General features: G+C 37.0%; 1 protein-coding gene across 2 annotated transcripts in view; it reads right to left on the bottom strand.

The window, feature by feature from the left end:
* Positions 1 to 1,332: 1,332 nt before the first annotated feature.
* The window catches only part of LRRTM4 (leucine rich repeat transmembrane neuronal 4), a 694,254-nt gene continuing 670,148 nt past the window's right edge, over positions 1,333 to 25,438 (bottom strand). For both annotated transcript variants that reach the window (XM_037027248.2, XM_073241886.1), the window contains exon 3: positions 1,333 to 4,288. In XM_037027248.2, coding sequence (XP_036883143.1) covers positions 4,067 to 4,288 — 222 coding nt within the window. In that variant the 3' untranslated portion in view covers positions 1,333 to 4,066. The remainder of the gene's footprint in view (positions 4,289 to 25,438) is intronic.

Genomic DNA, 25,438 nt, shown 5'->3' with positions numbered 1-25,438 from the left:
CCTGAGTGCACTCAAAGTTGTTAACACTCTTCTGAATTAAAGGCAGTGAAAGGTTCTGTAATATGGGATGTGGCAAACAGGCCTTCATGCTTGGCCAGGTGGCTTCAGACGGTATAGATATGCAGATATGCGGACCTTGACAAGGACTTAGACAAGATTGCCACAAAACCTTAGCTTCTTTAGTTAAATAACCAATTACTAACACTGTGTGGCTATCATGGGCCTATAGAGCACAGTGAATCTGTTTCTTTTTGCTTCTCCTCACTATTTGATTATCTGTAATGCTTAATAACTTCATCAAATGAAGGATCTTGCTTTTAATTCTTCATTAAGCAAGGGCATAGATATGTCCTTTTAATATTCTGGCTTCTATACTTATACATGTTACCTTGGAGATGTGACATCAGTACTAAATCCCAGGTGTGGTTTGACCAGTAAAGCTTAGATTCAAACAATAGCATTCCTTGTTTTGGACGTTTTTATGATTTGTTTCTCTTTGGTGGTCCTGTTACATTACTGAGCAATGCTGGTTATCTATCAACCAAAATTCCCAAATTTAATTCAAATGTATTGATTGCTCATAAAATGCAAATTTTACACATTGAGATGCTGTGTTTTCTTCCCTTTCTCAGTGTGATGACGTGGATCATTTTGTAGTGTAGATCTGTCATATCTGCACTCAAGTTGTTGATAAAAATGTGGCATGAAGTGCAATGAAAATTTAACCACAGTTATACTTATACCAATCAAGCTTCTGATTTCAGGTTTCTCCTTACTGCATGGTACAGTAAGTCAAAGCAACCACAGCATCACTACAAGTATTTATAAAAAAAAAAAGTTAATCAGAATGTTTGAATAATCGACTGCTGTAATCTGTATGTGTCACTGTCACAATCCCTCTTCGGCATAGTTTTAATGTCCTTGCTTTATAAATACTCATGATACTTCTCAACATCTCTCAGAGTTCAATACAAATTATAGTATAAAATCTAATGATGAATTAAGATAGTCCTGAAATAAAGCACAAGATTGATAGGGTTCTTTAACATTTCAACCCGAAAAATAAGTAGAGTCAAAATAATTCCTGACTTTTAGAAGACAATGAACAACCTTTATATTAGCTAGCTCCAGAATAACCAAAATTTCAAAATGTCCATGAAGGTGTGATATATTTCTTCCTTGCACACTAGGAGAACACCATGTGTGCTATGTGATTCACTGGATGGCAGCTATTCTCAGGACCACAATTCTAAATTATAACTCTTTTTTTATATTGAGGGAGAAGGGGGACTGTTGGGGAAATCAGTTTGCATTGCAAAGCCCTTGAATGAACCAAAAATGGTGATGAAAGTGACCTGCATAGACAAGTTTGCACCATATGTTTGCAAAGCTCAGACAATAATTTAGCCTGAATGATGACTAACAGAAGTCTTTTGTCCTCCTTAGTTAGACCAGGCTTTCAGCACAGACATGACTGATTTGGGGACTTATAAGATCAATAATTCAATAGTTGGTTCCCAAGTCCTCTGTTGAAATATCGCTGTCTCTTTTTCAAGATGCTGTTTTCTCTGAAAACCTACTTGATTCTTCACACAACATCAAGCCTGAATTTTTCTATAAAAGACTTTTCCAAGCCTCCTCAAACAAACTTGTTTTTGCTTAATAGATTTCCAAAGCTCGGTCTAAACTTCTTCTAACATATGTAATAGTATTTTTAAAAGTTCTTTGAAAGTTTTCATATTCAGAGGGTGTGGCGTTTCTTCAATACTACCCGCTTTGCTAGCAGTTCACTTAACTATTTCATGGTTAGTCTTGAGGCAGTTGGTGGACAAATTTGGCAGTTTTAATATGAAGAACATTATCAATTCAGGGCTCTTTTTTGCTTATAATAAACAGAAATAAACAGAAGCCAGCTGATGCCAACTTTGGTCAAGATTCTTCAGGTACAGCCTCTAGTAAATCATCTTGAGCAGGGTTGGCAAGGTGGATGGTGTATATGGGGGATGTTGGACAGACTGAGGGAATGGGAAGGGTGAACAAAATCCTTATAATTTGGGCACACACTATAAAATGTTCTGCTACAATCTACTGAATAATTCTTAAAAGTCACAATGCCAAGAAATTACCTTTAATTTTTGAACTCTTAGTCAATTCATTACACTTGGTGATGAAACATATCCAGATAAAACATAATCCAGGTTATAAATGTTAACAGGAAAGTTACCTGAATCTGATAGCAATAACCCTGTATTCCATTATGAAAAAAAATTTTCTTTGATTGCATTTTCTTTAATGACATATTTTTATCAATTCAGATAGAATTTAACTTCAAGTATAATTTCAAGTGATAGTAAAACAATGATTTCGAAAAAAAAACAGCTGAGTATTCTATGCTGCTTTACTTTGATGTGAAAGTAGTCATAAGGCTCTTTATTATTGTTTTAGTGAAATTTGTAATTAAATGAATGGCTATCAATTTAGATCTCCAGAAAACCAACTAGTATCAATATATAGTAGCACCTTTCAAAATGGAAAACTTGACCAAGAACCTTTACAACTTTGGAATGTAAAACCTGACTAGTAAAGAATGACATACATTTTTATAATTGCATTTTGCTTTAAAAATTGAACTCGGCAAATAAAATCAGGTAATGGCCATACTGAATCAGAGGATAGATGAGTTACAGCATCACGGCCCTAAGAAAGTCAGTGAGTGGTTGAGCTGATATGTGTATGGTTATCTCCTTTGTTAAAAAAATGGGTGATCATTCTGCTTCCTTCAGGCAGTAATTAATTTCCACATTCTGTCTCTCCTAAAAGACTGTACAACCTTTAATTCTCAATGGATACTTACTTTTTTATCGTATTGCTATATAATTTCGAGTTATATCATTCGTCTCAAAATAATTGTGAAACAAGTTAGCGCATAAGCCTCATCTCCCAAGTCTTTCATACACCGTGGGTAGGGCCTCCCTACCAGATGGTAGAACACAAAGAAGGCACTTGGTAGATACCTAAGGGTTCTTACTGAATTGCCCTGATCTGTGCTTGGAGGATTTCTAATGTAGAGATAAAGCACTCAACATTATGTGGGCTGTGGTATACCAACCACAAAATAATATATTTATTTTTCCAACATTTTTCTTTTATTGATAAAAACTACACAAAAGTGAATTGATAATTAATTTAAAAGGCAATGTTACACATTATCTTGTGTTTAGAAATTTGTCAGCTTGGCAGTTTCATTCATTGACCACATGGCCATTGTTCTTCATATAAGCCTCGTCCATGTGAAAATATTTCCCCAGGTCTTTCCAATTGGAGGTCTTCACAGGTCTCTTTTCAGACTTCTACACACACAATGAAAACTCAGAGAGGCATGCCAGGGGGAAAACACAACCCCTCACCCTGCATCTTGAAGGATCATCTCCCAGAACCTTAATGGATTTTCATTCCAATAGTTTTCGCAAACTTTGTGGTCAGATGCTGTTTCACTGCGGTCTGTGTTAAAGCACATTTTGTTTTGGTACGACAAGCGCTAATGCCCGTGTTCAGCATTGGAACAGAATCACGTGACCAGGAAAAAATAAAGTAAAACAAAGCAAACAAGAACAAACAGCATTTTAAAAAGGAAAAGTGAAATAAAGCGATTGAAATAAAGTGCCAGAATTCCACACGCCTAACAAGGAAAACTGGATTGTCACCCCGACTTCCCACCCACCCCAGGTTTTTTCCCTGCCCTGTGGTTCTCCAGCCCAGGAACCATGCAGTGTAGAAAAAGTAAATATACAAACAAACCTCTATGTAGCTGGGGTGAAATCTACTTTTATAAGAACTTGACACTTGTACTATTTACATCCAGGAGCATTTTTGGGTATTTTACGGTTGAGAGCAAAGAGAGTCTGTAGTTCTCTCGACTATTGTGCAGGCGGTCTGCTGCCCTCTTGGAAGCAGTTCTGGGTTCCTTTCCTTTAAGTCAGAAGCGTTTACGCAGGAACACGGGCCGGCGTGGATGAAGATGCACCCTGCTTCCAGGGCAGGGTGCTCCAGGCCTGGCTCCCGCGTGTCAGTTTGTGAGTCTCTCCAGATAGATGGCGGGCGCTGCCGACCTGGCGATGGTGGCGATGAAGCTGCGGTCGCGCCCAAGGTCCAGGCCGGGGGCCTCGTCCTGCTCCAGAGACGTGGCCTCGTAGCCCTGGCTGACGCGGAGCGGCCGGTGCGCCTGGCAGTACCCGATCACCGGCTGCTCGTAGCTGTGGTAGGGCAAGGGCTTCACTCGGTGCGGGGGCTGCGCGGGAGAGAGACAGACACGAGTTTAGGTGCTTTGCAAGGATGCGGAGCTCACACTCACGGGGCTGCAGGCTGCGCTCTCAAGCTGCTTTCGGTCATCCACTGCTCATTCAACTCTTAGTACATTTTACAGAAAATTAGCATTGTTAGTATTTAGCTTGCTATTTTGTCCAGATATATAATGTCCTTTTATATGAATTTATATACAAAGTGTGTGTGCATATATATATAAACATATATATTAAGAGATGTGTATATGTACTAGAAATATAGAAATATATGTGTATATATAAAATGCTTTCTGTTAGTATAGTAATATAGTAATATATAATGTATAATACAGTATACATATACTATATTATAACATAGTATAGGACATATGTATTATATTACAAATAATACTTTACATACACACACACACACACACACACTTGGTATATATAAAGATGGTTCCATAGTTGTTCTATTATCCATCCATCCATCTAATCTACTGTCATAACAGGAAGTTAGAGATAACCTAAATTCCCATCAAAAGGGGATTCTAAAATACACTATGTACATTCATATATTTGAATGCAGAATACAAAGGTTGGAGAGTATCAGTCTGTTGTAATATGGCGAGCTATGATATTAAGTGAAAAAAGTTGAAAAGATTGTATAGTATGATCCATTTTGTGTAAATACAGGTATAAACATACAGAGATTTTTTACTTTTAAATATACACACAATTGAAATCTTTTTTATGGGCCTATATAACTTTTATTTAAAATTTAAAATAATAATCACAATTTCCCATAGATTATTTTTAGCAATTCTATGAATTCTAGACAAAAGAACTCTAGAATCATGAAAGGGATACATCTTTGTATTCATGATGTGTAATGTTATTGACTTCAAACAAACAAGTCAAATATGTATCTAATGTTAATAGACCTGAATAATGGTCTATAAAAATAGCTTTACTAGGAAAAGCTGAAAAATATTAATATTGCGGTAATGTTGATTCTGTGTGGATTTTTATTAAACCAAAAATTTCTGACACAGAAAAATGTGTCTCAGCTTAGTAAAAGGAAATGAAGATTGTTTAATTCTTGATATCATGCTAGCACCATTCTTGTAAGTCCCTAGATCCAACCTGACATTCTTGATTAACAGTCCACAGAACATAAAATTGTGAAAATGCTTCACCATCCTATACGTTTTGAGGTGGTGACAGTCTGAGCTCTTGTCTTTCAGCTCCTACCCCACTTCTGTAGTGGGCTTTCTGATGCGGAGCTGGGGCTTTCAAACCCTGCGTCTCTTGGACCTGCTACTCCCTGTTAGGTTGGGAACTGCTAGAGGGAGAGGGCAAGGCTCGAGGAGACAGAGGGAACTGCTGCCCTGGTGAGTTTCCCCTCTGCTTCTTCCTGCTGCAGGGAGTTACCCCAACACTTCTTCATCTGGCTGTGGCAGTACCTTCTGGCAACAGCAGGCCATTCCAGTTTTCGTCTTTCTGACAGTTGAGTCAGTGTGTTCTGTAGCACCAGGGAAGTTTGAAGTTCACCTGCACAAAGCTTTTCCTCCACGCTTTTCATTTTAGTGATGCCAACATCTTCCCTCAGTCCCTTAGCTCTGCAGGTGACAGGGGTGAGGTTGATTTCCTGAAGTGACTGTCTCTGTTATACTTTGGCACTATTTTTTTAGCCTTTGCAGGAACTTAGCTAATAACTCTATGTTTAGTTAGCACTTCTTCATAAAAATGCTTTGTTAAAAGAAAGGACAGATTGTCCATCTTCTGACTTTTCCTGAAGGTTAAACTGCCAAAATTGGTAAATTGTTATAATTATAAAATTTGGCTCACCCCCCCAAAGGTCTTATGGCTCAATTTTTCTGTAGGAAGTTAACAGGTTTGATATTTAATTTAGCAACCTTATTTTCAGAATGCATTGCTCCTATTTCTATATAAATCCTTCAAATGCTCTTCAAACTAGGTCTTCCTTGTATCCTCATTAATGTGTTTAATAAAATGTTGACACAAATTCACTATCTGTATGAGAATCATGTTTCTAACACCTCTATGATTATTAAAAGTCTCTCCCTCACATTCTTAAAGATATAGATTGTTTTCTATGGCACATCACAACACATTAGTAGGTTATAAAATCAATTTAGTGAATCCAGATAAACATTTTAAAAATTGAGTTAGAGGAGAAAGTATCAGAGTGAATTATATGAATAGGGTGTTTTAATAAAAATTTTGTTTCAAATGTGTGTGTGAGTGTCTACTGAGACTCATTGTGTGGGTTTTTTACTGAAATTGGGAATCACAGTAAAAGATGCTTTTAAAAAATACTCAAAGCACATAGATTACAGTTTAATGTGATCAGCAGTAGGCTAGATAAAATCCGATTTTGCTTTCACTCTTCTCTTTTGTCTTAACTCATACAATTCACTATTTTTCTCAGTGAGATGAGACACTTAAACCAATATATGTATCAGTTTGTGTTTTAGATGAGGCACATTAACTTCTAATGGAAACAAACACTATTTTCAGCAAATCTTTTAAGAAACATTAAAGAAGGGATAATTTCTCATCAAACAAATGTTGATACAGTCTTAAATATACAATTCTTCTCTCAAAAAATATCTGGAAAAAATACATACTAGGTCAAAGTTGTGATTGTTCCAGAGATGTTTTACACAGTAGACATTAATTTCTATATTGAAGAACAAGGAACAAATTATAAGACAAAATGGCTTATATCTAGAATTATTAGATACTGAATATAAAATGAGGTCTGCCCCAAATCTATAGTGTTTTTGTGTTTTCTTACTCATATGGACCTTTCCCTGTAAACCATTACAGGTTCAAATGTGAAATGTTTGTCAGCAAGTTCTATTATAGGGAATCTCATAGGGTTTTGAAGTGTATTGGGTAGGCAGAGATATCTATGATTAGTGTCATGGGTCACCAAAACTCTGATAAAGCATAGAAATGAAACGACATTTCTGACATTTCAGCAGAATTTTATGAAGAAGACCTTCTTAAGAGATACATAGTCCACTCACTTTTTTGTTGTTGATAGGTTGAATAGCATAACTCAGAAACATAAAAAATTGACCAAATTATTTCCAATAACAGCGATGATCACCGGGTATAGAATATCTGTTACACACTTGCATTAAAAAGAATGATGCATTGTCTCCAACTTAGCCAACTTACTAAAGGACACAGAAATAAACATGGGTTATGGTTTTGTCTGTTGTTTTGCAACACTATGGATAGTCTTTTTCTGGTCATTGGAATAAGAAGATGCTTGACTCTACAAACATGTATGAGCAAGATGGAAATCATTAGCTCATTTGTGAACATTGTTGAAAATTCAATATAAAGTTCCTGCAGTTGAACCATAATCAGAAAGAATAATTTCATATCCAAACAACCATGGTATTTGTCTCCAAGTTAGGGTGATTCAATTATCAAGGGACCTGCATGAACTACAGATCTTTAGATCATCTCTGAAGTCAGAAAATTTGTTTCAATGTTGCAGTTGGATCAGCTTATTTTTTACTTTGATCAACAAGGGCTCCTGCCATTTTCTCTACTGTAGCTGAGACAGACTTAGAACCTCTGGCAAGATAAAAAGCATTGTAAAGTTTCCCTCTTGCACAACAGCCCAAGAGCAAGTATTCAAAAGCCATGTGAACTGGCAAGCTCTGAAAGGATTGCTGAGATGTCTGCTCATTTACTCCTGAAGTCTATTCTGTAGGGCACTATGTAATCAACTGACTTTGGGGTTTCTGAAGAGTTAAGAGGCTGAGATCTTGTACTTTATAGTAATAATGTACAGTACATTAACTACCTGGGTCCCAGTGTGTATCATTGTTTCCTTTCCAGCAGTCAAAACAAAGTATCCTTAAGTTCCCCTTTATGTGTATTTGGCATTTTTGTAAATGTGTTCTTAGAGCTTTTCCAAATGGCCCCAGTGTTTCATCAGTTCTCTGATGGACTTTTCTGTAGCACAGCACAAAACCACCACTTTAAGATGGCCTCATTCAAATGCTTGACTGCTCATTGACTGCATGGGAAGCTGCACTTGACTTACAGATAATAGGTATGGTACATGGAGTGAAGGAATCTCACTGGGGGAATATATTATACTATACTGAAATTCTGTCCTTTGCTTCTCTCAAGAATATGAACACTTTATCTCAAATTGAATTTAAACTTTTATAGAGGCATATAAACTTCTATATAGGCATATTTCATAACTAAATTTGAGGTAGGTTACAAAGGGGAGAAACCATTATTATCACTAATTATAAATCACTTTAATCCTCCAGAGTTTCCTGTGAGTCCTCTGAACATGCGGATAATAATGGCCTACCATTTACCTCTATAAATTTTCAGGTAACTCTAAAAGTACACCCTGATTCTCAAGAAAGAAAGTATGTACCAAAAAGACATATTTCTACTCTAGTTTTACTCAATACTGACAGTGTCCTTCCTGGAAACGTGCCCTGTCTTTTGTCTTACAGTTTCCATTTCAGAGAGATGCAAGGACATGAGGGGTCACAGGGCAGCTCATGAGTCCCAGCTTTCAGTCCTACTTTGTGTACTCAGAACCTTAGAAACATTAGTGGGTGTCTGGCTTTCTAAAAACATCATTTACCCTTTGCCTAGAATGTGTTTTTCTTCTAATATGCTTCAGGGAGTATAAAAGAACATAGTCCTCTCAATTATAGTGGCTCATAGTGTAAGTGATTCAAAAGGGAAGTCAGGGAAAGGGAATATTTTTAAATCTTGGAAGGAGGACAAGTTTATAGGAGGATATATGGAGTTTCAAAAGTCTGCAGATTGATTCAGATCCCATAATTTCACATCCATAATAATTAGGCTTCAAATGAGAAATGAATGTGTCTGTATGGCAAATGTGAGAGCAATGTGACATGGTCTCTTGATATAGATGATCACAACAGGCTTTTGAAGTTCAGTTTTCTTATGAGCATGAAATTCCAATATCATTACTCTCTTTTCTCAAAGGTATTAGCATTAGTTATAATTATTTTAATAGCCTGATCATTCTAAAATTAATATGCACTATCACTAGGCTTATTTATTAACTTTTCATGAACATTGTTAACATTTCAGTATGAGTTCTTTCAATTGAAGTCATAAAAAGTTGATTTTCAATTTCCTAAATGACATTTGGTCTCTAATTTTCAGAATTAAAGGGTAGTGTCTGACTACTTAGAACACTTGAAAAGTACCATCCTACAAATCTGGATGAGGAATTCAGTATAGTTGAATTGCTTAATGAAGATGGACACTTGGTTTATTAGAAATAAAATTGATTGAAAATGAAGGGCAATAGCTAAGTGAATATACAACTTAGCCTTTATATTAGTATGTGACAAGAATGGACAAGGAATAGGAAGAGTAAATAAATTTGGGTAGAGCTTTTTTAGGAATTTTGATGAAAGGTTGCAGAACCTCAACCCACTTAAGTCAATTGGGTAAAAAGGGAGACTTTAACTGACTCATAGACACAAGAAAGGGTTTAACAGTTACACTATGGGAAAAGCAAGAGGACCACTGTATCTCAGGATCAGCTGAAACCAGGAACACAAATGTCACTGGGAACACAAAAAACCATGCCTCAGATCGCTGCAAGTTGTCTTCATACCCTGACTGCCAAACAGCTTTTCCCAACTGACCATATACATGACTGTTCAAAATAAAGAATCCAAACTTTTGCATGTGCGAGCCACCATCAACTGCACATGTGACACAATTCTTTCTAGCTCCTCTCATCAAGAAATAGAGTCTAATTCTCCTTGCCTTGAATATTGGCTGACCTTGTCACTGTCTTTGGCCAGTTGAACAACAGTGGCAGCAATGCTGTTCGGGTCCCAAGGCTCATAGGATGCTGGCCAGTCTAGCCACCACTCTGTGAACAAGCTCAGGCTAGACCACTATTGGATGGAAGGCCTTGTAGAGCCACTGAGACATCTTAGACCAGTCAGCACTGCCCAGCCACCCCTCTCCTCCTCTACTCCACCCCTAAGCCCAGGTCCCACAGAAGCTTATCACAGGCACATGAGCCTAGAAGCAAAAACTCAAGCTGGCTAAAGAAATAAAATTGCTCAGCTACTTCACCTCATTCTGAAAGTATTTAAGACACAGGATTGAGCTGTAAAATGGACAGTTCCTACAAGCCTGATTTCATCCTTCACTTCTCAATTGAGAGAATTAAAATAACAATTGCCTTTTCATAGATTTTGCCTTATTTTTTGAATGTCTAAAGACATTATAATATAAATAAGGACAAAAGATAAGAAATTAATCTAAATCAATTTATCTAATTTTTAAAATCTTAACTTACTTAATCTTAACTCACCATGAAACATTCTTACTCATTTTTGTAATGCAGTCTTGCTTCTTATTTAGAAAACACCAATTAGAAACTAAGCATTAGTTTCTGTTAATTAAAAAGTAAAAGTTTCAACATCACATGATGTTTAGAGCAAGTTACCTGCTATAAAGTTAATTTTGAAACACTACACTGTTTTGGAAAAGTACTTTGAACTCAAAAGTTAATAACTTCTTTTGTATGGAAATTTGAACCTTGATTTCTACCTTTCCAAACTACCATTCAAATAAACAAAGTTGTTTGGTTTTTTGTTTTCAAAAGAGATGATTGCTTTTTCATCACCAAATCAAAAATACTTAGAAATTCCTTCAAGAGAACGAAGAGAATGAATTAGAAGAAAAATTTATAAGCATATAATTCACAACTAGACAAAAAGCTGGTTTGGGCTGGGGAAAGGTTCTTTGCAGAAGCACGAAAGACCAGCTTTGTCCAGGTCTGGCAAGGAAGAGGAGCAGGCAGCGTTTTGAACAATTGCCTGGACATGAGTAAGATCAGGGAAAGCCTTAGAGGTACAGGATGAGGAGAATAGTCCTCACTCCCAGGATCTCGCTGTGGAGCACTAAATAAAGCAAGGGTATGTCTGATCCTCTACTTTTACAACATGGTGAAGTTTTCAAATGACAGAAGTGAAACCAAAGCTCTCTGCTTGCTATTTTATTTTTGTTGTTCAGCTGCCTCTCCCTCCCCTCCACCTTCAATGAATCCACAAATGAAAGCAAACATCTCTTCAAAAACGGACTCATGTGTATCTCCAGCATGTTGACACTTTATACACACAAAGACCTTCCTCTCTAAGTAGTAACTACAATAGAGAAGAATCTCTAGAAATACAAAACATTCAATAATTCAAGAGAAGAAGATAAATCCAAGGGGTTAGAGAAAAAAGGCAAGATTTGCTAATGATGTATGAAAATAGTAACTATCTAAAATGCATTCTTACTGAACTTTATCATCGAGGCATTGCTTGGGTACAGATAGGTAGTCAGGAATCTGCTGAAAGAATAACAATTCTATCTTTCCCTCACTTTATTTTGAAGATTAAGTAAGTAATAAATGTAAAAAAGTGTAAAATAATCCATTAATACTAAATACACCTGGATACATCTTTAAAGGGAAACAAAAAGGTAACTGTGAAAATGGGTAACTGTCCTACTTTCATTTTGCTTATGGGCTAAAGTGTGTACATGGCTATAGCATGTAAAGAATACAATATCAAACGCACTAGATGGCGTTTTACATTGGACTATTCAGATCATTTTAAACTTTTTTGGCAAAAGTTGCATAATCACATTTGTTTTTCCTGTTTTTTTCTTATTTAAAGGTGGGAATGTATACTATTTATGGTTGTGCTGATTTTAACTTTTAAGTCAGTCATGGGATAATAGAACTGAGCATCCACTTACATCTTTACGGCCCTCCTACCAGGCCACCTTGTCTATGAGGTGTCGGGAGAGTTGGTTAGTTAATGATGAAGGAGTAGCGGTTCTTTGACACCATTAACTGAGAAGCCTAATACATTAGTAGCCCTCTTCAGCATTCACTGAGGTTTTGGGCTAATGAGCTGGATTAATTAGCTAGTACTAACATCTAAAGGCTTTCCTTCTGTAGCGCTGGGCCCTGAATTTGAAAGAGTAAGGTCTCCCCATTAGCGAATTGCAGGCAAAATCCTACTTCAGTGAAATCTACGTAAGTTTGTTTCCAAAATACTTTTTAAAAAAAAATGAAACTTCAAAACCCAGATATTTCTCCCCGCAAAAAAGGTGAACGTTTCAATGATGCACCATGATGTACAGATGACAAGTCTTCCCTAAACCAGAGGCAGTGATGTTACTTGAGCCTACATCTCCTCCTGGAAACCTACAAACAAAACCTTCCCATAAAGAAAACAAAGGAAAACAGAACTTGTCAGCACATGTAATAGATTCTATTTAAGATTTACTTTGTGTAATCCCTTCTCAGAAACTCAGAAAAGGAACCAAATAAAAAGCAGGAGTAATGCCAGGACTAGGAAGGTGCAGGCAGTGGGAGTTTCTCCACCATGTTCAGGATAGCTTATTTCTAGTTTCCATTTGAGTTTTTGTAATATTCTGCATAGTTTTGTATAAAATAGTTTCTTGTGTCCTTAACTTGTTTTATGCAAGAGCAAGCATCTTGTCAGACCCAAATGTGACGTATCTGTCCCAATCCTGGAGCTGCTCTCTGGGATCCTCCCCAAACACCCAGTTCCACAGTGAGGCTGGTAGTCAGCACAAGCTAGACATTTTTTTAAAATGTAAAAATAAAATGAAGCAAAATTCACATACAAGAAATGTGATTGAAGTTCTTGCATTCATGGATCTTTTTAAAGCAGAAATGCATATCCCAGGTTAAAAGTTCAGCACTAAATAACAAACGTAGAAGGAAGAAAACCCCAAAAGGATATACACATTCTTGATAGAATGAGATGAGTAACCCGATTCTAATGAAGTTTAAATAGAACTTCTTGAGGGACTGGCTGATCCTAATGGAAAGAAGCGTGGCTCAATACGTTCAATTACAAAAATAGGAGAAGCCCATTTAGAAAACGCAATTAAAGTTTTTATTCTGATTGAATATATTTTAGAACAGCATGGCAGAGTACTGCATAAATAATACTGGTCTCTTATTTTTAATAAAACGTGTTAAGATCTAGGTTATTGCCTGGATCTCTGCCATGGAGTGTACACTATTAAGGAGTAATTATGTAAAAGTGAATTTTCCATAGTAGTTCATTTATCTAAGTATTCACTAATTCACATGGCAAATATTTATCACAAAGGTGGCAAACTTCTTCTTTGAAGGGCCAGAAGTAAATATTTTAGACTTGCAACCCATACAGTCTTAACACTTAACTCATGAACTCTGCCACAATTACTCAACTCTACCATTATAACATGAAAGTAGGTTTAGACAAAATGTAATTACATGAAGGTGGCTCTGTTTCAGTATATATTGATTGATGAACACTGAAATTTGAATTTCATGTGATTTTCAGGCATCACAAACTATTACCTTTTGGTTTGGTTTCAATCTTAAAAAAAACAAAAACGCTATTTAGCTTGGAGCTGATTTACCGTGAGTCAGGCTTCATGGCAGGTGCCTGGTATATGAAGAATAAAATAAAGGTTCTTCAGAACTGATAGAATGAGACAAACTTGATTCCAATTCCCTGTGTTGGAGATGGCATAATCCAAATCAGTAAAGCAGAGGGAGAAAAGAGCTCCCAGCCAGTAGGCACTGCAGGTTTCCTTGTGAAGATCCAGGCCGTCCACTCTAGAATCAAGCTCTCAGAGGATCCCAGACAAAGAGCTGGACCCACACAACCCTGGTACTTAGAAGTCAGACTTAAAACTCCAGGTAGGAGTTCTGAGGTCACCACTCAGGTCATTTAGATCACACATTCTCTGGCAGAATAAATGCCCAATGACCTTTTAGTGAAGATCTTAAGCAGCACTTACGCCAGTGAACCTGCTCCCTGGGTGTATGATGGTTCATAACACAAGGCCAGAGAGAAGTTTTGTGCTTTTGTAAAAGAGGTCAGTTTCATGGGTCATAAATCATAAACAGGTCTTGTTTTGTTTTGTGAAGTTAAAAAGCCTTTTCTCTATTTCTAATCTCCACAAGTCTTTTCCCATATCTGGGCCTTTGCCTGGCATATTCTTCCAACTCTTTGCAGAAGAATTATGCTGATCATTTGAGTCAATGCTTATATGCCATGTTTCTATAGGGCCTTCCCTAATCATCTTGTCTAAGATCGCACTCCACCCCTATTCACATATCTAAGTTATTCCCTGTTTCGATTCCATGTTTATTTTCTTCACAGTGTTTATCAAAATGTTAAATATCCATGATATGTTTATCTTTGCTCTTTCGCTGTCTATTTTCTCCCAGTGTAAGCTCCATGCTGTCAGAGAGCTTTTCTGACAGGTTTGCTACTGGCTAGAATATTCCAATAAATGTGTATTAAAAGAATGTATGAATTCATGAGAGGTGTTTGTAAAGGATTTGGCGTTCGTTGGAAGAAGTTTGCCTCCAAAGGAAAGTGAACTCTGTCCTTTCCTGTTTTTTCCTACTGTCTGCCATCCATTATTCGTTATGAATTGCAATAGGGGATCTAGGACACAAACACTTTCTACCTAATTTGCATGGCTGGCATTGTGCCGAGAGCTGCAGATACTGGAATATTCTCAATGACTTTAAGGAAACCATAGCTTAATATGAATGACAAATGAGAGCAAATTTTGACAATGTGGCATCATCGATGGTACAGTGGAAAACTAGAGTTGCATGAAAAATGACAAGGAAGGAAAGAACAGGAAGTAAGAGACTGGCCAGGTAATTTCAGATCCAAAGAATGGATGTTTATGAAGACACCAGGAGAAAACCTAGAGCACGTGTAGCTTCCATACAAAGTCAGTGCATCTGTTACTGTTGTCACGGCACATGGATTCCCATTGGGAGCCCACTACCCAGGTGGTATACATCAAAAACTATTCTTTTAAAAATCTGTACAGTCATCCAACTCACCCACAACTTGCTTGTATAGAGAATAGAGTCCACATTCTCAATCTCTTTACCCATTATCCTCATTTCTCAGCCCCCAAACTGCCTTAGTCTCTCACAAATGAAGCATCCCTGAATTATGATGAACATGAGACTGACTGTAGCTCCAGGATGTGGAGGGGGTCAGGCCATGCTACAGCTACTTCTCAGTTGCTTCTGAGAAACAAGACAATCAGCCCATGTCACCCTGAATGAAAGCCAAGAAATGAGGAGCCTCACCTTCCTTTTCATTTGCCATTTGGGATTTTATCAAAAACACAAGCTGCCTGTAAAGTGGTGGTTGTCAGGCGTGGCTGCAACTTGGACACCTCTGTGGTGACTTTAAAAATACTTATGTCTGGTCCCTGTCCCAGATCAATTAAATCAGAATTTCTGGGTTACAGCCCAGGCCACACTATTTTTAAAAAGCACCTCCGGTGATTCAAATGTGCAACCAAGGTTGAGAACTTGTTAAATTTAGATAGCTTTCCTTTGAAGATGTATGTCCAGCAGGGAGTACACAGTAGGGTTTACCTAATTCCCCACACCTGCCTGGAGAATGCCTGGCTTAAAACAAAGCAGATTACTTCCCAATCAGAAGACACCTAACATGGTGCACATATGTTTTTTATACTCTTCAACTAAATTTTCATAAGTTCAATTCATTACTGCTAATTATTCTGTCTCACAAGTTTGAGCTTCTTCATTTGGCCCTGTTCTATTCTTGTAGGTGATTATTCTGTCTTCCTTCTAGTTATCATCCATTTGGTTATGTATATGTTCTTCTCTTTTGTCTAAACTTGGGTGTAATTCAGTTGGGTGAGTTTAACAACTATCATTATACACTTGTTTTTTAAGTAGCTACTTGTAGGTGAATTTACCTTGCCTTGATTGCAAAGTGCCTATAAATGTTCAGTCAGCTGGAGAACTCCTTTGGCTAAACATTTTCACAATCTATTTCTTTTTATTTTTTTTTAAGTAATTTAATTTACTGGGATGGTAGTAATAGCCCATTCCACTTTGCACTATGGGGAAGAAAGGATATTTTTATCTACTTAAAAGCTAATAAAAACTCCCACTGCTGAAAAATATTCAAACCTCCCAATTATTTCCATCAAGTGATAAATTCAAAAGAAAAGAAAAAGAATTAAAACCCAGAGTGTTAGCAAGTAAGCAATAATGACGAGGGGAAACTTAGGGAAGGATCATTAAATTTCTTTGCTTTAAAGCAACCGGATACTCATATACATAGTGGGCTATAAAAGGGTGTCCTTCACCACTGGAAACAATAAGCGTTGGCACATAATTGATGAAATTTGCCATCTGTGGTTGCAAATCATAGGAGGAAATGGTCTGTGTGTGTGAGAATACAGAGAACAGTTTAAAGGAGCTATTCCTCCACTCTCCACCCCCAACTCCAGATGCTGCATACCCTAAGGATGACAGGGCTTATTTACTGGCCCCTCTTACTACCATGCCCCACCAGGAGCTACCATCTTCTCCAGCACTACAGAGTATTAACTCTACAGATTGTCTCCACTGGTCCTCATTTCTGAATGAAGATAAATTGATAGCTGGATTGTTGGACAGATTCCAGAGAAACTGGGTAAACCCACCTTTCTGTACTTCACTGCTTTCCTTGGCCAACACCCAAGCTCTCTTCTGGGTAGCTGTACTCCTCTACACCATTCCTACAATACTGTTTCTCTTTCCCATTCATTTTCTACTTTTCCTACACAAAATTCCACCCTGCTCTCCCAAATTCCAAGTCCATCAGTAATTACCCTTCATTCCAAACTACTTCAGTGAATGCATGTAGTTTTGCTATGGTCCATGTACTCTTTACTTCCAGCTATCCAAGAAGGTTACATCTAATGTGGTATTGTGTTCTAGTTCTATCTATTTATCCTAGATCCGGACTTTTGAGTGCTTGATCCTCATCAGAGTATATAGATTCATAGTTTCTCACTGCTTTTAATAGTTTGACTTGCAAGTTGTTATTTCTAAACTGTCTTTTAATGCAGCTAAACCAGAGCCTTTTAGCAAGAAGGCTCACATTCATTGAATATTACTAAGAATGTTCAATGGTATGACTGATTTTTAACAGTGTCAACTGAATTATGGTTTGGTAGCTTAGTATTATAATACTATTTATTTATAATAGTATGGTATAAATAAGTAGTTGTATTTATATTACATATTATATAATTAAAAATACCAAATAATTATACTATTAAGTAATACATAAGTAACATAAATGTAAGTTATTATAAATAAGTTTATTATTTCATCATGAACTTAGACCATCAGTGAAATCCTAGATTCTTAGAACTGGGTCTAGACTTGGATGTTTGATTAAAAAAAAGGCTCATAATTTTTTGGGTAGATTCAGTTTTCTGTGGCTTCTATATGGCAATTCAAAGTACCATTTTCCAGGTAGCAGGTAATTTGTATTTAACCAACTCAGAACATGGTTTTTATCCTTTTAGCTAAATATTCAGGAAAACCTCATTTGATTAGGACTAAGAGATGATCACTCAATGAAAATTACAAATTACATAGCATTTAAAAAGAACTATAGTTTACTTCATTGGGTGAAATAGGGAATTTATGTTTAACAAAACTAAGGTCAACAAGCTACTAGAGTATCTAGACAACACATTTTTCCACCTCTATCTCCTTGATGGGTAGGGAGTTTATGTAACATGACCTGTGGTAGAGGGGGAACTTGTACATCCAGGAACTGGGAAGATTGAGGAGAATAAAAGAGATAATGGAATGACACCCTCTTCCTGTCCATTGCCTATGGTCAGCAGGTTGGGGAGGTCAGAATTTAGTGAAAAGATACATGAAAGATTTCGTGACATACCAGGTACTAAAGACAGCATTTTCTCTAAATGACCATTCTCCCTTTTTCTGCAAAACAGCAGCTAACTTTATGTCCCTTACCTAGTCAGTTTTTTTATGGCAGGGCACTGTTATGAACTCCATGTTTGTGTTCCTCGCCAAATTCCTGTGCTGACTCTCTGATCCCCAGTGTGGCTGTATTGGAGGTGGACCCATGAAGGTTAAATGAAGCTGTAGAGCTGGGGGAACCTCATTCCTTAAGATCTGTGTCCTTGTAAGAAGAGACACTGGACTTGTAATCTTTCCATGTGCACATAAAGAAAAGTAAGCACAGTGTGAGCAAATAATGAGATGCTGGCTCCATCTTGGTTTACAAGCCACGAGAAGGTGCCTCAGAGTGACCTACCTTGCCAGCACCTTGTTCTTGGGCTTCCCAGCCTCCAGAATTGATGTTTAAGTAATCCAACCTGTGCTATTTTATTATGGCAATCTGAGCTGACTGAACAGGCATCATCACCCTGGAATGGTGAGAATTTTCATGAAGATGGGTGGATATTATCACAATGCTGGAAAAAATGTTGCTGTAGCTGGTGAACTATTTTGTGAGGAAGTATTGTTCACTGTTCTGCAGACCACCAGACAATCTCCTGAGAGAGATGAGTAGAATGCTGCAATTCAATAGCAGAGTTATGGATATTAGTGGTACCTATCTGATTTACTAATACTTTAAGGATCAGTACATAGGATATCACAAGATGTTGAGATTTCTCTCCTGGGAAAATATCTCTGCACTTAAGAAATTGTTTACCGGAGCATGATGATTTATATTCTTCTTTCATGAATATCTTCCCCCATCCTCCCTTATATAATGTTGATCTTTGCGTTATTTAAATGAGACTGGACATGGGAGGAGTTTATACAGAAGGGGATATTTTCCTTCCTTATGCCTTATTTTTAATGTTCATTTAGAATCTAAGCTGGAGACTTATATATCCATCTAGACTAGTTCTCATGGTATCCTCCTAGAGACCATAACATCAACACATTTTCCTAAGATCTTATAAACCATGGGTGTTCCTTGTCTTCTGTTTTACCCCAAAGGTTCATGATCATTGAAAATGAGTCCAGGTAACTCTAACTTGATGCATATCTTTGAAACTGCATATTGGTTATTCTCTTTTGTCCCCTAAGGACCCTAAAAATATGCTACCTTGTGCTCAAGGGGGCTCATTCTGTGACTATACAGCTTCACCAAGCTCCCTTGCTATCTAGCTTTGATTAGTTTTGTTTATGAGAGGCACTTGGTGGCAGTAGGAGAGGGACGTCAGAGCATTTATCCCTTGCCACCCATTGTGGCCTTGCTATGGTTCTGGAACGGCTTGCTTCCACTTTTCCACCTCTTTGCTTTGCCTATTTTTGCAAAACACGTTTACCTGTGGTACCCAAACATTAAAATAAACTAGGTTTCATCTTTAACCAAGATGGCATTCAAACCATCAGGAACAGAAAGAAAGTATGAACTATTAAATAAGCCTATTCTTGGGATTCAATGAAATGTTAAGCCATAAAATCAGTTAAATGTTATCTTTTCAAGTGTCAGTCTTTTGAAAAAACAATATAGTCAATTTCATAAGGAAGTTTTGATATATAAAAATTGAATCTTAGAGCCTATACTTAAGAAACACAGAAAAGGCTGGCTTTAATTTATATACATATTATATAGAGATATGGAGCTTTTTTAAAAAGGCAAAGTTTATATAAAGGCTATGGTTTGGAAATATGAAATGCTGATATTTGAAAGTACTTCTGAAAGTACTTTTTGAAAGTGGGCAAATTGATTCATTCTCTAAGGAATTATGACAGTAAGGGAAAAAATATAGTTGCTGCTTTACATACAACAATACTAAGGATAGTAACCTATTCCATCCATTTTTCACAACAAATATGTACAGAGCTTAATATCAAAAGCTGAGTTGGCCTGACACTATGATAAATGGGTGCACTGGTAGATGACTGAATAAGATTTTGTCTCAGAGGAAATATTGGCTTTTCATTAGGTCATCTGAGAGTTTACAGCATGCAAAAGAACTCCCAAGGAATTGATGGTTCCTTTAAAGGGGTTTAAATACCCTTACTAAAGATACACAAATTATCTTTTCATAGAAAAAATCATTTCCAATTTCTATGACTAACTGAGAGCAATGAACAATTTACTTGTCCTAAATTCGTATATTGGAAGAGTTAAGATTGAAAGTCTATGCTGGTAATTTCAAAATGCTCTTCTACTCTGTCCTATTATGGGAAAAATAAACCCTCAAAAAAAAAAGAAAAAAACTCTTTCTCATGGCAAATTTCTCTATAAATATCCCTTTCACAGGGTAAGAACAAAGGTGTTTTCTTGGCATTTTAGAAATTTTACTGAAATCAGGATATGATTCCTCATGCCTAAAACTGTTCAGGGTAACTGTGGGTTTGGGAAAGATTAAGTGCCTTGTTCATTCTTTGTAGGGAATAGAATGTGCTGGTGACATACTATTTTGAAATTTGCATGAAACTGACACACAGAAATGTCTTCATTTGATGTGTACATCACTCTAGCATTACGAAGAGGTTTGGGCTAAGGTATCAAATGAAGCATCTTGTGACACTGCTTAAGAAATGACTCATGTTTCTGAGGGCCTGCTCATAATCACCAACTAGTTTCAGGAGCAGTGGGACTATAAAGTATGTATTTCCTTTCATAGCCATAAAAAAGAGGCAGAGAGGCAGTGAAGGTCATCAACATCTCCATAGGACTAGAAGAATCATTCTGCTACCTGGGTTTCATAAGCTATCACTGCTACTTAAGGAACTCCTCTTTATTTAGAAGGAATCTACCCTGAAAAACATACAAGAAGGTCTCAAATGATTACAGCATGTTTTTATTCCCAATAGGAGGAATGACCAGAAAAATGTCTTTATTTTAAGTCTGCTTTGCCTTTTTCTGTGTTTTCTATGAATACAAATAGGTCTTTTCTACTGGGAATAATTGACAATGATAATATAACTGAAGCTATGAAATTAACTAGATGAATTTGGGATATGAAATGTCCCTAAAAAGAATTTCACTTGCAACTGAAAACATGAATGCGGTTGTTAAGGGTCCCTGCCAATGTCCTTTAGTGCCATATTTTTTCTGGTGTAGTCCACATCACCTAGGATCTTGTTAGAAATGTAAAATTTCAGGTCTCATTCCACATTTACTGAATTTGAATCAGCATTTTAACTAGGCCTCTGGATGATTCATATACATATTCAAGTTTGTGAGGCTCTGCTTTAACCGATGAATTGTTTCACAGGAATCATCCACCTGAATGACAATGACATTTACACTGGAGCAGCCATGTGTTTCCACCACGCCTAAATCAAAAGTGCATTAAATAAAAAAAAGACTTGGTTTTAGAACCCAGAGAAATAGTCTTCCAGACCAGTAGAAGCACCAGACAACTTGTTAGACATGTAAATCATGATGCCCCACCTGAGACCTACTCAATCAAAATCTCTGGGTTTGAGGACTAGGAACCTGTGTTTCAGCTCCTCTACAGGCAGTTCTGATGTACAATGTGACTTGTTGAGTGAGAAATGGAGAGTTACTGGTAGTAATCAGGGTGAACAGCTATTGACTGGAGTTTCCGAAAAAGAAAACAAGTTACAAAAAGGGTCTTAGAGGATGAGGGGAAAATGGAAGTTCCTATGGCCAGGATCCTCACCTGACCCTAAACTACTTGATGATGTAATTGGCCTGCTGCTGAGCTAATGCTTCCACATCCACTGGTAATGAGCTATTATAGACTGAGTCACTATTAGGAGCTCTTCCCAGTGCTCTGGGTGGAGGCAGAGACAGAGGTGGATTATGGACCTGCAGACTGCTGGATGCAGACATAATTCTAGTGCTTGACCTACTGCTGTGAGAATAAAGCTGGGTTTAAACCCTTTTACCCCAAGAACATTCCATTGTCATTTCTTGGTCTCACCAAATCCATAGTGAACTTGTCCGGGGCTGAAACCCTCAGGCAGGACAGAAAGAAAATTGACATCTTTCCATGAACAGTGCCATGAAACCTGTGGAATGGACTATGATTGTTTTATTTTCTGCAACTCCATAAATTGTCCTTCAAAATTCATATAAAATACCAGGTTCATCAGGGAACCTATTCCCCAGCAAAAGCAACTTTTCTGCTCTGAACTCCCATCCCCATTATCTGTATTGACCATGTGGTAGTTTTCAATAATTGCTGTTCAATAATTGCTACCAGGAAACTGCTAGGGACTACTTTATATATAAAGTTTTCAGAGGCTGGAGATTTTGTCTTGTATCTATGTAATCCCCAGGCATCTATCACTATATCTAGAATATAGTTGATGTCTAATATGTTTCTATTTGTTTGCTAATGTTTTTTGTGTTGGGGTGAAAGTCCTATTTATTTTCCTGGTTTAGAGGAAAACTACCTGTAAAATACACTGAGATTCTTGGAACAAAAGTAAGCTATGTAAAGAATGTCTCCTTTTATATATTAAGCATTAAAAAATCCACCAACAAAGTCATAGAAGGTCTTTTACTGCCCCCCCCCCAGTAGTACAATTGAAATATTTGATATAACATAAAATATGTCTCCATTTTCATGCATTTAAATTTCTAATTGTTTCTTACTTCCTTGGAGAGCTTTTCTAGGTCAACTAAGTACTCACACTGTGCTACATGTTCCAGGAGTCCAAGTCAGTCTTGTCTGTGTAATCCTTAAGAATTAGAATGCTAGCAAATGCTTTGTTTATACAATAGAGAGATCCAAAGAAAAAAATTGACTCTTTCACTGTCAAATGCAAGCCCTTACAGCTGTTAGCTTTCTGGGTAACAGTACTATTCCTGGTTTCTTAGTGTTTCCCCTTCTCTCAGGTTAGCTTCTAATGAGGCTTAATTCTGAAAAACAAAGCAAAATAAAAACCACCACCAACAACAACCAAAAAAGCAAGTGAAAAAGAATAGTTGAAAATACAGTGATGTGATATGATTACAGATTCTTAACCTGTCTTTTCATCTCCCTTTTGACTCAAATAAATGATTAAAGGATGAAAAAGATTGTGTGTGTGTGTGTGTGTGTGTGTTTGTGCGCGTGCGCACGCACACAGAAGTTTGAATTGCTGTTATCAGCTGTTTGGAAACAGTATAAAGTACCATCCACTTTCCATGACCTTAGAGGATTTTTGTGGTATTTAATGCAGCAGGAGCCAGACAGAAGAAAGAAAACAATGGCTGGCTGGCTCAGAGCTACTCAATCTGATTTAGGTGACAGTCAGGCAAAATCCCACTAAATGTCCTTCTTTGTAAGAATGAGGAACAGAGGTGAGGTGGGGGCAGCAGCGATGGCTCCATGTGGAATCCCTTTAAGCCCTTGTGCTTCCGTAGTATCCTCAAGTAGCTGCCTGGAAGATCTGGGGGCATGCATAGTCTCTTCATAAAGCTTTGATCAGAGCAATTCCCGGAAGCATCGAGAAGGTTGCATGGGGTCCCTCGAATCATTGTCAGGGGAACTGAAGAAAGTAGGTCAGTTTAAGCCTGGCGCCAGAAGCACTTCATGGCAAATGCAGAGGTGAGCCCAAACCAACTCAGAGAAGATCTCGCTCTTGACAGAACCCAGGGACCACTCTCTGCCTTTGCCTCTAATGCTGTAGGATCCTGGATTCAGAGTGTTTTCATCAACTGCTCCTTCAACCTAACATCCAGAAGGACTCATGTTCTCCATGTGAGCAGTGAGGGATCCGAGGAAAGCATACCCAGGAGAATTATAGTCCAGGATTTCTCTCATCTCCTCAAAAAGAAAAATATAACAAAGAACCATCAAAACACAGGGACCCGGGGGGAGAAAAATGCTAACGTTTTTAGGAAATTTCCTAAGAATAGGAAAAAAGTGGCTGTGGTAAGTGAACAAGAAACTTAACAATGTCTAAGCAAATATTGAAAATATACTAGGTACTAACATAATAGAAAAGAATTGTTGAAAGAGACAAGTATATAAAAGAAATAATAAACCAGCTATAAAACTGGCTAAAATAACCTTTGTCTTCACCTCAGCTAGACTAAACTTTAGACAAGTTTCTTCCTGACTATAGGCATTTGATCTCCCTTTTTTTGTAGAGCATTTACTTTAGAAAACTTATAATTTATAATTTCTCTCTCTGTCCCTGTGAGATGTTACATCTTCTCCCAGCCTCTTGCCAATTTTACAACCCAGGAATGTCTTTCTCAGGGACCTGGGATCCATCCTTTGAAATGTAATCATCAAAAAAGACAGCACCTCTATCAGTCTCTGTGGGGATGGTACAGGTAACAAATACGTAATACCTAGTCATACTGATCAACTCCCTCTCTTCCCATTATTCTCCAGGAACCTCCACTGTCTCCTCTGAGGGTTTAAAATTGTCCAGGTTTTTGTTTCAGTTCAGTCTCTCTTCCTCATTGCAATAGTCTCTAATAAAACCTTTCTTGCCTATTTAACTCTGTCCAATTCAATTTTTCCTTGACAAAACCCATATCATTTCAATAAAAGCTGATATATGGTGTGGAATACTTGTGGGCCAGTGAAACAATAAATTTTTTATCATTTCATACAGGTATGTAATGTCATTCTAGAAGTTGAATTGAAAGAAAAAAATGTTAATTCCAGACAAAGTAGATTCAAAACAAAGAAAACTAAAGATCAAAATACAAGATAAAACTTTAAATAATTCCCAAAGATAAAATCTTTACATAGAATAACACTCCTAGTAAACACATAAACCCAAGAATATCTTAGGGGGAAAAAAAACCCAGAAATCCAAAGAGAATTGAGCAGTTCTTTCAACTTTTAACAAATGATGTGAACAGAATAATAAACAAGGATATAGAAAGTTCAATCTTAGAATTGATGTTTTATTTACTAAGCATAACATGTTTTCATAATTCTTAAATTCCACTAATGCCAAATACATTGTAAAGTTAAGATAATTATAGCTGTTTGGGAAAAAAATTAACAATATAACAAGTACAACCACATTACATTGATTTTAAATTAATTACTGATTTCAGAAATTTTAAATCATTGCCAGGAAACCATTTAAATTTTGAGAGGAGTATATCATAAAATTAAGGATATAACAAATGTACAGCAAATGTTTAAGCCTTTATTCGAAGATAATAGATTCCTTAAACATGCCTTTATTATTTTTTACTCTTTAAATATATACCTTAGAGATATGCATGAGTAGGTGCAGGAAGTTTCATGTAAAAAACAGTTGGGAAATCATTATTTAC

This window comes from Manis javanica, chromosome 1 (assembly GCF_040802235.1).
Source record: "Manis javanica isolate MJ-LG chromosome 1, MJ_LKY, whole genome shotgun sequence".
Classification (NCBI taxonomy): Eukaryota; Metazoa; Chordata; class Mammalia; order Pholidota; family Manidae; genus Manis; species Manis javanica.
This window is presented reverse-complemented; position numbering and strand designations above follow the sequence as displayed.